The following is a 15,773-nucleotide window of genomic DNA, read 5'->3' on the forward strand; positions in this document are numbered from 1 at the left end:
GATTATTTTTTGGGCCTTTTGTTTAATGTTATATAATCTCTTTTAAATGTTACCAAATCATTTACAACTTAATCTGAAAATTAAAAAAAAAAACAAAAAAAAAAACGTTGAGTTATGGGCCTTTATGTGATAACTGTAATTCGTGTTTGTTTATTAACTGGCTCCAGGTCCAGTATCCTTGATGTAGTAGCTGTTTAAAGTGCACTTCGTGTTTTTCATACTGGGAGGCAGTAACGGTTACTACCGTGCGTGCGCATGCGCAGTGGCACATCACACAACCGCAATAAGCAAACATGGCGGCGGCCGTCGACAGTGTTGTGAAAGTGTAAGTTTACCTTTATTTATTGTAAGAGTACAACGAGCAGCCACACAGAGATGAATGTATGAGTAATTAATTGTCATGTTACTGCAGAGTGAGTGCAGAAAACTGAGAACACCGCAGCCTTAGTCTTGAATACAATATTTGTCCCAAGAGAATAACGTTATCCACTGAGCTAAGGTTAGCTTGTTAGCTGTGGACAAATATAAATGAGGCGAACCCACTGTGGAGCTGTGTTTTAACCACTACTCATCTCTAACTTACCTACTCGGGGATGTGTTTAAGGTGGTGTTACACACATTGTGCCCAAACTGTTGATAGGCAGCCGTCTGCGGATGAATGAGAGAGTTAATTTTCTAGTAACCTGTCTGTCAGTTTGGCGGGTGCTTTGTTGTGACGAGAGACGCTTGCTAACAATCAACCTTTTGTTCTGACATGCCTCCATCGATACTGTTGCGATTAGGCATTTCAATGAAGACAGCCTCGGTTATGTGTTTCCTTTTAATAAATGCAGAGATTCTGCAGTCAGAGCATCCACTCTGTGAGCGGTCTGCTAGGACAATGCGACAGTGAAGCCGAGAATAAATACTGTATATGAGAAGGAGAGCACACACTCCTGTACCATAGCAATTATTCATTTTAGTTACGCCGAAGATGGCTGCCGTATAGTAGCTGTGATCATGCTGAGAGATCACAAAGAGGTTTCACTAAGTGAGAATATGAATTACAGTGTATGAGAACGGTGCGGCATGCTAACAAAGAAGTATTAGGATGTCCAATAAAATCACTTGCAGTGATTACACTGCTGCTTTGTGGTGTGCTTATCCAAAACTCAATTTGTGATTATTTGATAGAAGTTTTTAATTACTGTATCGAGCCACATAACCTTTTATGAAAATTATGACTTAACGTGAAAATTAGTTATATTTTTTACGTGTCCCTTTTCTCTTAACTCTGTGGTGCACAAACATGATAGTACAATATTTCATATGATGATTATAGTGAACAGAATGATCATAGTTATCAGTATTATCACCTTTTTGTTAAAATGTGCTGAAACCACAAAGAAACACAGCTTTAATGAAAATCGAGATTTGAAACAAATCAGGTATTTTATCATAGTTTATTCTGAAACTATTCCAGATGCAGTGGTATGGGTGTATACAGCAGAAATTGTATAGAAATGACAAGGATGTTTTTCAGGTAAAAGCAGTGTTGCTATTAAATTGTGTGTTGACCAGAGATAACAGATAAAAGTTTATTTTTTAACTGTAAATATTACAGTTATTAGTACATATCTTAGTAACAATTCCTTAATTCCTTAAAAAAAATCCAATTTTGACACTAGGAAAATTATGGTCTTTATGTAGAAGAGTCTTGATGCAGTTGAGGTCTCCAGAAAAAGCAAGTAATTAGCAAATAATTTGTCAAACTGCTAATCACAAGGTCAAGAACGAATCTGGCACTCAAAATTAAGGGACTGTTATCCTTTTTATAAGTAATAATGTTTTTCAAAGACATACACAGTGAAATGTCAGTGAATATAAGAGATTATATCTGTGAGGATTCTCAGTCATCCTGGTCAAGGTTTTCATAGAAAAGGTTGTCATAGGCAACTGGACTTCATAGAGTTCTTGAAGACGTTTTGCGTCTCATCCAAGACTCTTCTTCAGTTCTGAACTTCCCAAAGGTTGCCTCCGACAGCCTTTTCTATGACTAAGAGATTATGGAAATAAATGTTGATTTGAAATATTTACCCCACAATGACAATTAACAGTCTATCTCGATCTGTTATTTGACCTGTTGGTGTCCAACCTCCACATTTCAGGCTGGGAGAGCAGTATTACAGAGATGCCATGGAGCAGTGTCATAGTTACAACGCTCGTCTGTGTGCCGAGCGCAGTATCCTCATGCCTTTCCTCGACTCTCAGACTGGTGTGGCCCAGTCAAACTGTTACATCTGGATGGAGAAGAGACATCGGAGTGCAGGTATATAATAAGTGCGAACTGATAATACAGTATTATACTAACAAATACTCTGCAAACTGCAAATAAAAATAAGAAAATGCACTTTGCAACATGCAGGCTGTGAAGAAAATGTACCTTACAAGACATTAAAAGACCTGCTTATTGCCATGATCACACCAAAAATTACTTCACCTGCTGGTTCTTGTATTTGTACTGTTCTGTTTCTTATCTAGGTGTAGCTCCAGGGCAGCTGTACACCTACCCAGCCCGCCGCTGGAGGAAGAAACGGCGTTCCCACCCCCCTGAGGACCCCCGTTTGGCCTTCCCCCCTCTGAAAGCAGGTATCAACTCTGGTTGAACTTTTCTCCCATTATAATCAAAGCGCTCAGTTCATTCACGTCAATAGAAATTTACCTGTAAAAGCCTGTAAATATATTAAGTAAATGTTTGTTCATATTTAATGGTTATGTTTGTATCTGTGTTCATGTCATGTCATTGCATGCATTACTGTTTTGCCTCACATGTGTAGCAGACTTGGAGCTGGGTCTGAAGCGCGATGCATTGGGAGCGGTGGATGGCAGCAGTCTGGAGGCCTTGCTGAAAGGGGAGCCGCTCGACAGGAGGAGCGGAGTGTCGGACTCTCGTGGCCCTGAGGAAGATTCGGCAACTGTGGAGCCTCCTGCCACCTCGACGACCATTCACACGTCCTCTGGGCGTGTTCGCAAGGTATTGCTCAAAGCTGGCTGAACGCTATTCTTTTATGCCGATGCAACTGTCATCTAAAGCACCGCAGTACATCTAATGACATGTTCAATGTGAAAAGGCATTACAAGGAAAATCACATCTAGCAGTTGCACTCAACAGGTCAAGACAAACCATCAGTCACTCTAAAAAGATGTCTATAAGGACAAAGGTCTGTTTTGTGGTTGTAATATTATTTGAAGACAGGATATGAATGGGGATAGGCTTATTGTGTTGCAGTTGTTATCTCCAGTTTGTTTTCTATCTAATGCTTTCATTTCGTTTGTTTTATTCACCTGCAAGATGATTTTTGCTTTGGAGCTGAACCTACATTTTTTCTCCAAGTTGTAACCTGTAGGTCACAAAGCAGGACAGATTTCCTCTGCACAGTGTTAATTGGTGTGTCACTTTGCTGTAGTTCAGCCTATTTACAGGATTTTTGCAGGTCCTTAAAAGGTAAAATCCAACAATAATAATGTCTTAAATACAATTTATAATAATTCTACTCCTTCATAATTCTGCTCATAACTCTTGATTGTCAATACAGCTACAGAGCCAAACCCCACATCCACTAGCAGACAAGCTTCAGTGTTTTTTAACCAAACTGGTTTGACTGACAACAAACAATTAGCACCAACAAATTACCACAGCTGTTCTAAAGTCATTGTCAGATCACATGAAATTTACAGCCAAATTCACATCTCTTCTAGAAAGTAAGTTCATTTATGTAGCACGACTTGAGTGTGGCTCAGTGGAGGGAGCAAAGAATGACAATATCATTATAGTCCCAAATCATTGTGCATCAGTTAAGACTAACCCAACAGTTAATACCAAGCATCAAACTTACACATTAAATACTGTGAAACATAATCCTAAACTTCTCATTGCAGAGAGTCCTGGACCATGACGACTACTTGGATGACCTGGATGACGAAGACTTTGAGGACGAGACCCCCAAGAGACGAGGGAAGAGCAAGTCCAAGGTGAGTGAGTGCACGACTCTTTGTTTTTCTTTTCAGTCAGGAAAATGCAGCAGTCTGTTGAACACAAATAGAAAGATAACACACAAGGCATTTTCAGTATTTACAATATTTTTTCTCAGCCCAAAACCACCTCAATCCTCCTGTTTGCACCCCAACCCACAGACCCCTTCCATACAAGATAACCTGATTGTCTGGTAATGCAGATAACAAAGATAGCAGTAAAGGTATAAAATAACAGAGTTTTGCTCTAAAAAAAAAAGTAATGGCAAGGATTGTAGTAAATACTGAGACAAAAGAAAGATTTTTTTACGTGGAAAGAAAGTAAGTACATAAAAAATAGATAACAAAAAAGAGAATCAGTCAGTAATTGTACTGCATTCAACTACTGTCTGATGTGTGTATTGATTTGAACTGTGTTGTTATAGTGGGTGATTTTAATATTCATATTGATAATCCCAAAGATGGCAGTGCTAAAGAACTTTTGTTCATCCTGGACAACTACGGACTTTCCCAGCACATAACAGCTATTTAAATCTGTATTTTGTTTCCTATTTACTTGTTTTTTTATAATGTTCCTTTATGTTCTTATTTTGCATCTTGCTCTTTGTTGAATTTAAAGTGTCATAAAAACTTAAAAAATGGATTGCTGTTTCAGTTGTGTTGTCTGTCTCACCCGTTAAATGGGTTCTACAGGGTCGCAGTGACAAAAACGGCAAGAAAAAACAGGAGGCAGCAGCTGCTGCACTGGAGGAGAGAGACAAGCCGTACGCCTGCGACAGTGAGTAGAAGATTCCTTTGCAATGTCCGTGTGTCATGCATGTCAGCAAGAGAGGCTTTTGCTTTTCCCCCTGAAAGACAAAAACAACCCTTCTGCCATGCATGGCGTGATCTGAAAGACCCCATCTGGAACTTAAGTTTGACAACGTAAAAATTGGAAAAATTTGCCCGTCTGAATGTTTTTTTTTGCTTTTTGTTTTTTGTTTTTTGTTTTTTCCTGAGATGCCGCTCCGTGTGTGCTCTGTAACTTCCTGCTGGCCGTCGCTCACTGTGCAAATGCTCACCTCCGCTGTATAAGTTTGCTACTAGCGCGTCATTCAAAAAATTAACCATGTAAAGCCGGTTGTGGGGTGATGAACAGCGTAGCTTTGTGGTTCCACCTTGGGCCTTTTTGGACGGTAGTTAGAATTAGCCGCCATCACTGTAACACTTCTGTATGACCGTGTGTGTGTGTGTCAGTCTGTGGGAAGCGCTACAAGAACCGTCCTGGCCTGAGCTACCACTATACACACTCTCACCTGGCCGAGGAGGAGGGCGAGGACCGCGAGGAGATCGAGGCACCACCCACTCCTCGCCAGCCTGAGGAGCAGAAGAGTGAGTCACTCTCTAGTGCTGAGAGAGAGAGACAGAGAGAGAGGGGAAGGAGGTTGGGGTGCATGCCATGTAGCATGTGTGTGTTTGTACAAGGGATGTCTCTCTCTCATTATTTTTTTTTTTTTGTTCCGCTGTTTACATTTTTTTGATTTTCATGATGATTTTGAATCCCAAATTTGGGATTAAACTCAAATATCCCTGACTGAAATATGCCTGCACAGTTGGGATTCCTGGCAATTTTTTTCAGCATATCATCCATCTTTTTTTTTTTCTCCCGCCAACACATCCATCGCATTGCTGTTGTTTTCTTTTGTGCACGCGACATCGTGTTAGGAAAAACATTCAACAAGTGCGTTTTGTCAGTCACTCATTTATTAGTTTGGATCATGATTCAATACATCATCAGCCAGTTATTGAGATGAAGTTGTTGTCGGCTGTGTGACATGAGCAGGTTTGTAAAACTGTGCTTCAAATATTTGGTTTATAAACTGTGTTACACTAAAGTTACACTCACTCAGTCCAATTTTGACATGTTAATGTGGAAGAACATAGAGATATTCCATCCATGATAATTAGGTTTAAAGTGACAGTTCTGATGTGCACTGAATAGTTTCTTCACTCACTCTCCTGCTCAGCAACTAAGAAGGGTCCCAACGGGCTGGCACTGCCCAACGATTACTGTGACTTCTGTCTGGGAGACTCCACCTTAAACCAGAAGACTGGCCAATCAGAAGAGCTGGTGTCCTGCTCAGACTGTGGACGCTCAGGTATGAACTTGTCATGTCTCCTTTATTGTTAACTGACTGTTCACTAAGCCCTGCTCTTTATGTTACTGTCATGCCTGTTGAGACCTGATATGAATTGTATATGGGAGATAGACTTATTATCTGGCATTTGTAGATAATCTGCATCGGCTGATCCCTGCATTTATGAGACATAAATAAAAAACGTCTGCATACACTTCTGCAAGCAGTCCTTAACAGTGTGGCTACAATGTTGGTGCTAGCCCTTGTTAGTTTTGGGAAGGTGGTGAAAAAGTTAGTCTAGAGCACTGTAATGTAACTCTCAGTCATCCTGCTGTAAATGTGCCTCAGTCACCTCCATCTTTTCTGAATGTTAATATGTTTGTCCCATCCTAAATGACAGCAAATTCAATCTAAAATTATTACTGGCTAGCATTAAACATGTTATGTCAACATATATTAAAAAATGCAGTTGAATGACATAGCCTCTGACATACAGTAGTATACGCTCACTTAAATCTCAGTTATGTCCTGAAATCTACAGCACAACTCAATTTATTTTTCTATTTCATCTAAAGCAAATCTGTGGGAACAGCTAGAAACATATTTGGAACTCAGTAACAAAAGAGACTGTCGAAAAGTACATAAAAACAATGCCAGCAAGAATACAAGCTGTTATCAAGGCCAAAGGAGGCCATACAAAATATTAAGTTTTTTGGTTATTATGTGTGAAAAAGGACTATTTAGTTGTTTCAGTTTGTTATTTGCCAAATAAATAACATAACATTTTTAGTTTTAAACAAGTTTTTTGAAAGATTTCAAAAATATTTATGTTTTCTCGTTTTTATGACAGGTGGTCTAGTAAATTTGTTAAGCATTGTATGTAATGGGTACATAAATATCATGGTGAAAGACTGAGGCTAAAGTTACAGTCGAGAGTCAGCATCCTTGCCAGTTGATGATCCATGTAGAAGACATGGATGAAAGATTAAAAGCTTTTAGGACGAGGATTAAACAGTGTGTTCTTTAAGTATAACGTTATCTCTGGTAATTCTGGATGGAGTTGCTAGAGTGTAAACTTTCCTAAAAAGAAAAAACTAAAGAGCAAAAGCAGAGCAGAGCTGCTACTGACCATCATCCACAAAGTGGGGAAATACTTTGCAGTGGTTGTGCTGGTTGTGATTTTTATTTAATGTAGTCTGTGTTATGGAATTTTCCAATTATAGGTATCATACATATACGATATCAGCATATCGATCGATACGGATATGTGATATCAACATATCATATTACACCTTGGAGTCATTTAGAGGCCCACACTAATTCTTAACAGACATACTGTCTTCTTCTAGACACTAGATGCAGCTGTCTTCTGCTTTGATATAAACAAGAGAACAATTAGATAGTGTTGCTACAGCAGCTAAGGTCAGAGAGGTGTTTGTCTTGTCTCTCTGAACAGAGCAGACGTAACAGTTGTCATATCACTGACTCTGCAAAGAATGGGATGGAAGGGTGCCAAGCTGTGGTCTCAGACCTCATACATTCATACTTTGCGTGTTTGGATTTGCAAACCAATGGGCTAATTGTATATGCTGAAGATGTGTTGGGTCTGAACTTATTTGGGCATAGGTTCATCATGACCTTATCTGGGAATGTTTAACGACTATCCCAGAGAGCCAGATCTCCAGAATTCAGGACAAGTGTACTGATTATTTCTTCATTCTCCTTGGCCATTATTAAACCAGTCCCGAGCTCCAGGCTCTGTCCAGATATAACAGAGCCAGAATGCAGATTCAGCTTTAGAAGTATTAAAATCCACAGCTTCAGTGGGGAATCAGTCAGTCAGTCAGTCAACATGGGGATCAAACTATCACTACCAACCTGCCTGCAGAGTCCCTGAGGGACTGCCGTCAAACACATACATATACAGCATAGACACACACTCTCTCCTGGACTGTTACACACACTAGATACAGAGACAGAGAGCATGCAGTAACCATAGTAACTGCTGTCTCCATGGGAGCTCCCACGAGCCAACGGATTAGCATCACAGCTAATTATCTGCAACCTTTCACACTCAAAGACACGGTGTGGACTGTTGAGACAACACAGTTTCTTTTCTGTCAAATTATCTATTTTTTACTCCCTGTGACTGGGAGACAGAAAATATCACCACGTATACAGTTGAGGGATATTATTATTATCATTATTATTACTATTGTTATTGTTCACTAGATGCAGCTGTCTTCTCCTTTCATATAAACAAGGGAACAGTTTGATAGTGTTGCTATGGCAGCTGAGGTCAGAGAGGTGTTTGTCTTGTTTCTCTGAACAGAGCAGACGTATCGGTTATCATATCACTGACCCTGCAAAGATGGAAGGGTGCCAAGCTGTGGTCTCAGAACTCGTACATTCATACTTTCCGTGTTTGGATTTGCAAACCAATGGGCTAATTGTATATGCTGTAGATATGTTGGGTCTGAACTTATTTGGGCATAGGTTCATCATGACCTTACCTGTGAATGTTTAATGACTATCCCGGAGGACCGGGACTCCAGAATTGAAGGGAACATCAGGACAAGGCGTGTACTGATTATTTCTTCATTTCTTCTTGGCCAAGTACCAGCTCATGTTAAAGCTGGTAAAGAAACTGTCTAATGCCTTCCCGAAACTTTTTTGCGTTCAGTTTTGGGAAAGCTAGAAAATAGACGCCACCATCTAAACTTTTTAAATGCTTATTTATTGCTCTTCACGTAGTTTCATGGGAAGAAAATCCAAAGCGTGACAGCCCTGGGGTTGTTAAATTATGATTGGCCACTGGCTCTTCAGGAGAGGGATGTAGCATAGAATACAGTCAATTAAGCTTAATCGTATTATCAAGTATTTTGTTGTATTTGACAGTGTTGTCCTTGTCCTCTCGTTTTTGCAGGCCACCCAACATGTTTGCAGTTCACACCAGTGATGATGGCTGCAGTGAAGACCTACCGCTGGCAGTGCATCGAGTGCAAGTGCTGCAACGTTTGTGGCACCTCAGAGAATGACGTGAGTCACTTTATGATATTTCAAACATATATATCCTTTCCTAACAAAAAAATATTGTTGACATACTGGCACAATCCCACACCGACCCCTTTTCTCTTGCACTGTCCTCTATCCACTACCCCCAGCCCCCCCACCCCCTGCTTTTATGGAGTTTTGCCATATTAAGGGCCAGTTTAATTAGAGTGCAGTATAAGTGAACTGTTAAACCCTTAAATAGTGAGTCTGCATCAGTGCAGTCTGACACTGCTCCTAGCAGGAAGTGCACATGCATCAGAAGAACAGCCTTTTCTTTTTATTTTGTCAATTATTTTAGATTAAACACTCCCATTTTTGTTTACCTCACATTGACTTTACAGTCTCAAACAAAATCACAGAATTTTAAAGGTGTAAACATTTAAAAAAAAAAAGGGGGGGAGAATATCACTTTGTCCCTAAGATCACTTGACTTCTTGAAAACCCACAAATACCTGTATGAATGCATAGCTTACATAAATATACATTTGATTTACTTCATTTCTCATTCTCATGTGTCTATCCATTGCTAAGGTTACTGCTTCCTTCTTCCATCAGACTGTAAAGGGTTTCCCATAATTCCCCCGCCTTTTTTATACTCCCCCTTCATTAGAAGAGCCATCCACAGCTCTGAGTGTGACTTAATTTGGAGTGACACTCAGAAGTGAAGTGGAGGACTGGCAGGAATGGTTTGGGATTTGGCTTGTGTTGGTGGCTGGTTAACATGAGGGAAACACTGGCTCCTTCTTGAATGCCAACAAAGTTATCTAGTTTATAAGATGTTGTTTTTAAACATGATAAGTGAGTTTGTTTGCGTTTTTACAGCAGCTTGTGAAACCAAGTGATAAATGGACTGACATGCTAACTTTCATTACCATTGAAACATTTGGGATGTTGTATTTTTAAAAATGCCTTGATGATAGCTTTTTCTGCCAATTCCCTAGTGTGAGTCCATGGCTCATGGCAGCTTTTGTCAGTCTTCTCTTTTTTCTCTTTTCTAATCAGTAGACTGAACATGATGTTGTGTTTCTGTAGGACCAGCTGCTGTTCTGTGATGACTGCGACCGAGGCTACCACATGTACTGTCTAAGTCCCCCCATGACTGAACCTCCGGAGGGTAAGCTGATACCAAACACTCTACTGCAAACATTAACAGACTTGAAGGATGTGTGCTTGTTGATGTACACATCCCTGATATCATCTTTTTTTTTACTGGGTTAAAGGCCAGGTAACTTCAGTATTTTTCAACCTGGGGCCTATTTTCCCATGTTTTGTGTCAAAGTGACCAAAAAAGATGACAGAGCCTACAAAAAATGAATAAGATCTACTGTTTAAAAAAAAGATTATGGCTATTTTTCCCCTCTTTTTACAAGTATTATAATCATTGCTGTTGTTTTGTTGTTGGGTTGAGTTTGTATTATTTAATTTCTGTGTGTATGTGTGTTTGTTTGTTTGTGTTTTTCAGGGAGCTGGAGCTGTCACCTGTGCCTGGCTCTGCTGAAGGATAAAGCCTCCATATACCAGCAGAACCAGAGCTCCGCCCCTGAGTGACATCATACCAGTAAGTTCCACCCCCTCAGTCATGGGACCCCACCCCCGATGGAAACGTCAGACCTCCTCTCAGTCCGGAGCTCCAGGCTCTGTCCAGATATAGCGGAGCCAGAACGCAGATTCAGCTTTAGAAGTCTTAAAATCCACAGCTTCAGTGGGGGGATCAGTCAGTCAGTCAGTCAGTCAGTCAGTCAGTCAGTCAACATGGGGATCAAACTATCACTACCAACCTGCCTGCAGAGTCCCTGAGGGACTGCCGTCAAACACATACATATACAGCATAGACACACACTCTCTCCTGGACTGTTACACACACTAGATACAGAGACAGAGAGCATGCAGTAACCATAGTAACTGCTGTCTCCATGGGAGCTCCCAGGAGCCAACGGATTAGCATCACAGCTAATTATCTGCAACCTTTCACACTCAAAGACACGGTGTGGACTGTTGAGACAACACAGTTTCTTTTCTGCCAAATTATCTATTTTTACTCCCTGTGACTGGGAGACAGAAAATATCACCACGTATACAGTTGAGGGATATTATTATTATTATCATTATTATTATTACTATTGTTATTGTTCTGGTTACTAGTGGACTTTTGTAGTGGCATTTGTCTGTGTATTTTTGTCTGATTGGAATGTTTTATCTTTTCAAGAGATTTCCCTGAGGGGAGCTGGTCAGTGCCAAGGTCCACAATCATGAAAATACACACAACAGTAAATCATGGAGCTCATCATAAATCATGTCAACCATCTTTGTTTCATTTTAAATCAAAGATGGTAAAACAAAGTCTTAAATGGATGGTTTTGGATTATTTGTACTGGGGTTGTATGAGGTACATATTGTTAGTCAGTGTATTACCTGCAGTAGATAGAGGTCCGCATGCCGCTGGTTTGAAGGGAAAAAAAGACCACCGTTATATAAGACAAAAATTGCTTTCTCCAAACCAACCAAACTCCACAGATGAAATCAGTCATTCTACCTCACAGAAAATGGGAGTTGCTGGCCTACGGCTGCCTTGATCGGTTAGCTTATGTGTTCACATAATAACACAAACAAACAAACAACAGATCGAGGCACCATTGACCAGCAACTTAAAACAAAAGTAAACAAGTACAATTGCTGTTTTTCCTTTAGGAGTCTGGTGGCTTTGGAGAGAGCGATATAACAGTGGTTTCCTATCAGAAAAGGCTGTCTGACCCCGAGGTAAAGCAGTGAAAATAAATATAGCATACACTGAAACCAATATTGCTTTCTTCGGGTGGACCTTTTTTAAATGGCTGAAGTACATTTTGCTGCTGACCCTGTCCACAGGAGTTCATCGCTTAACGTACGTGCTCCATACTCGTCTCTGCTTCTCCCAACTGAGGCTGTGCTAACCTCCATCTACTGTAGATAACACACTATCAATACCTACCTCGTATACTTCAAATAATTCAAATGATCCCTTAAATTTTTTGCTAACAAAAAAGTTTGGCTTTGACTCGTTAAGCTGTTAGCACAAAATCTTTGGTCTTGCTATTTTAGGGTTGCACCAGAACCGACATTTTATTGCAGATTCTGTTACTTCAACCAAACACTATACAGCTGAGCATATACTATAAGTTGGACACACGAGACAGAAATATTTAATATTGTACCAGTCTGCGGCATTATTTCTCCATCAGACAGAGCTAGCACACTCTTATTTTGAAAATCCTGACTTTTGATAGGACAAATTATGCTGTTTTCGTATCGGAGGAACTCACTGCTGTAAGTCCAACACGTGAAATCATAACGGTGCATCCTGTTCTCAAAGATATTTTGTGCTAGCTTTTTAGAAACTGGTTGTCAGCAACATCATCGAGTCATTTTTAACCAGCTGTTGTCAAACCGACGACACACAGAATCATTTAAGAACTGTAGCTGCTTTTATCATTTGTCACACAGAGGCAGACTTGCATGCAGATTGCACCTGTATGAATGCACACACACTCACATCACAAGTGTTTTTTGTTTTATTGTTTGTATTTTTTTGTTTGTTTTTTACATTTTATATTACCTGATATTCCATTGGTACTGGGAGTTTTTCTAGTAGAATTTTGTAAAGTCTATGGTATAGCAAACACTTCAAGTATATAGCTCCTAATGCATTCTATGTACTGTATTGACTTTTTCTATTTTTGTTATGACTGTGACATGTTTGGATTTATTTGATTATTCTGATATGTCAGACCTCCATTATGAGTATTTGTAAAATGATGTACTTTGTTGTACTATTTTTATTTTTTACATTTCTTTGGTATCAAAGCCGATTTAGCCTGACTGAAATAAAAATCACTTTGAATTACGTGTCTGTTGCAGTTGCTTTAAAATCAGTTTGTCAAAGTATTGATAGTGAACTATTTTTTCAGTACCACATGATCTGATGCTTTAACACTTGTTCTGTGTGCAGGTTGTTAATTTAAAAACCCTTTGTCTTCCCTTTGAAACCATGGAAATCTAATGTTTATCATGCATCATTTGTTTGTTTTTAGTTTCTCTAGTCTGCACACAAAATTGTTTCTGACATAATTACTATTATTAGTTGTTGTAGTAGTAGTCAATGATGGAATGTAACTAAGTACATTTACATAAGTACTGTAAAGTTTTGAGGTACTACTTGAGTATTTTCATTTCAGGCTACTTTGTACTTCACTACATTTAACTGATAGCATTAGTTACTTAGCAGATTATTAATAAAAAAAAATTAAATAAATGATGATGTATTATTATAGATGAGGATAAAACTTAATTGATCCCCAAATCTATAAGCTACCCAGCAGTATATAAAGTAGTTGAAATGAGCCGCACCTTTACCAGCCGCAACATTAAAGTGATGTACACATTAATGCATTAATAATTGAAGTATTCTCAGTCAGTCAGCCCCTACTGGAACAGTCTGCCTACTGAGTTTAGAGTGCACTGATTACCTTACCTTTAAATATAAACTGAAGACATAACCTAAAGCAAACCAAATGTGCAATCGTGAGTAATCTGACTACCTCATCCTCGGCACTGCTTTTACATACTTTAATTGCTATGTCTCTGTATTTATGTATCGTATTCTATTGTTTTGTTTTACTTGTTGAAGTGCCGTACAGGCACTGATTTGTTATATCCTGCGCAGGGACTACGGATGAAAATTACATTTTTAGTGAAAGCTGGCTCATTTGTGTTGAAGTGTCAACTGTACTGTTGATTAACTGTTCCTGGTAAATAAATAATCCAATAATTGCATATTCAGTATCATGAAATTATTACTTGATTCTGATTGGTCAACTGTAGCACTCTAAGGTCTGTTATTTCTGTGTAGCAGACCATTGCTATGAAGAACAGACTGCTGCTATGGAAACAGTTCTGATCATAGACTCTGGAGGAGAAATAAAATATTTTTAAATCCTTAAAACCATTTAAAAAGTAATATTTGTTTCATACAATAAAAGTAGTAAGAAGTGGAATAATATGCATCGTTATTACAATATGACCTGCAAACTGAACCTTAAACATATTTTGATGCCAATAGTTATGTACTTTTACTGAACTAAAATTTTAATGTATGATATTTCTTCTTACTTCTAATACTTCTTGTACACTGTGGCATTGCTACTTTTGTACAAGTTAAAGTAAAAATATTAAGTAAAAAAAATGAGTACTTCATTACCTCTGGTACAAATCTGGCTGTTTGGTATGAGTTGGATGATGTGTGTGTGTGTTTGTGTGTGTGTGTGTCCCAGCTCTTGGACAGCTTCCTCTCTCCAGCCTGCTGAATACTGTGGAGCTGTCCCTGGTGCTGAAGTGCTGCAGGTAGGAGCCTCTCTGCTCCATGTGTCTCTGAACTACAGCGCAGTGGTCTGTATCTCATCCACACTTTTAATGGACCACTCAGTTTCTGCTCTAATTTACTCTTGTGTAACTTTTGACTGACTGTCCACTACTGTTTATTTTTATGTGCAATATATATGTATCAATTTATTACTGCATGGACAATCAGAAATGTACAAGAATTAACAGCATTTCATGCATGACTTAAAGGTACAGTTCCAGAAATGAAAATTCAGTCATTATCATGCTGATTGAAGGTCAGGTTTAGCTTTTTAGTCCCTAGTGCTGCAGAATCTCCCAAACAATTGAAGTGAATGGTGACCAGTTTTCAAAAGTACAAATAAGTCGAAAACGTCAGACGATGTGCTTGTAAACGTCGCTTTGAGCAAAGGATCTACAGTAAAAGGGCTAAAATCCTGGTGTAATAACATCTTTCAAGTCAACTTGGCATGTTGGGCTTTAGGAGACTTGGATGACATCAGATGAGCAGCATGGAGGCATTTTATGTCAGTTTCTTCTTTTCTCCCCGTTAGAAACCTGGTCACCATTCATTTCAATTGTTTGAGAGATTCGGCAACGCTGTTTTCCTGTGAAACTCCAGCAGTGTTTTGTGGACTAAAAAACTAAACCCAACCTTCAGTCAGCACGAGGGTGAGTAGATAATGACCGAATTTTAATTTTTGTCCCTTTAATGCAAGAATAATAGATTAATTTATGCATTCATTCTCGAATAAGGGTCTGTGGCACTCTGCCAGGGAAAATGTTTAATTCTCTTAAATGACCATATTTATAAAAGTATGTATTTATACAAGCATTCACATTTCAAATAATTTCATTTTAAAATTCAAAATAGCTCACAAATTACATTAGAATACACAATCTATAACTCTTAATATCTATATCATATTAGGACATACATGAGGGGGTCTCCAGTATATATTTTTTATTTTGTGAGGGGTTGGTAAAAAAAAAAAAAAACGATTAAAAAAAAGATTTCTGAGTTATTATTGATGCTCATATTCTGTTCATGGGTAAATCTGCAGTTAAAGGAACTTCATTAATTTATTATATTTGTGGCCCTTCAAATACTGGAAACCTGTTGCTTATGTATACATGATGCATACAAATTTTCTTTTCCTGAACAAATAACTGGTAAGACTCCAAAGTTGTTTTCTAATTTCCCCTTTTTTTCCTAAA

General features: G+C 38.8%; 1 protein-coding gene across 3 annotated transcripts; it reads left to right on the forward strand.

Annotated features, from left to right (window-relative positions):
* Positions 1-224: 224 nt before the first annotated feature.
* Positions 225-13,062, forward strand: LOC146326704 (zinc finger protein ubi-d4-like). 3 transcript variants are annotated; one of them, XM_084719024.1, is made up of 11 exons: positions 225-325; positions 2,148-2,308; positions 2,521-2,628; positions 2,817-3,013; positions 3,919-4,011; positions 4,705-4,789; positions 5,248-5,382; positions 6,018-6,149; positions 9,055-9,167; positions 10,215-10,296; positions 10,645-13,062. In XM_084719024.1, exons 1-11 carry the CDS (start codon positions 294-296, stop codon positions 10,728-10,730), a joined length of 1,224 nt encoding a protein of 407 aa, XP_084575150.1. In that variant the 5' UTR covers positions 225-293; the 3' UTR covers positions 10,731-13,062. The 3 variants fall into 3 exon arrangements, with proteins under 3 accessions (XP_084575150.1, XP_084575151.1, XP_084575152.1); XM_084719025.1 differs by having other exon boundaries at positions 2,820-3,013; XM_084719026.1 differs by lacking the exon at positions 5,248-5,382.
* Positions 13,063-15,773: the final 2,711 nt, after the last annotated feature.

This window comes from Lutjanus erythropterus, chromosome 5 (genome assembly GCF_056507025.1).
Source record: "Lutjanus erythropterus isolate fLutEry1 chromosome 5, fLutEry1.hap2, whole genome shotgun sequence".
Lineage (NCBI taxonomy): Eukaryota > Metazoa > Chordata > Actinopteri > Lutjaniformes > Lutjanidae > Lutjanus > Lutjanus erythropterus.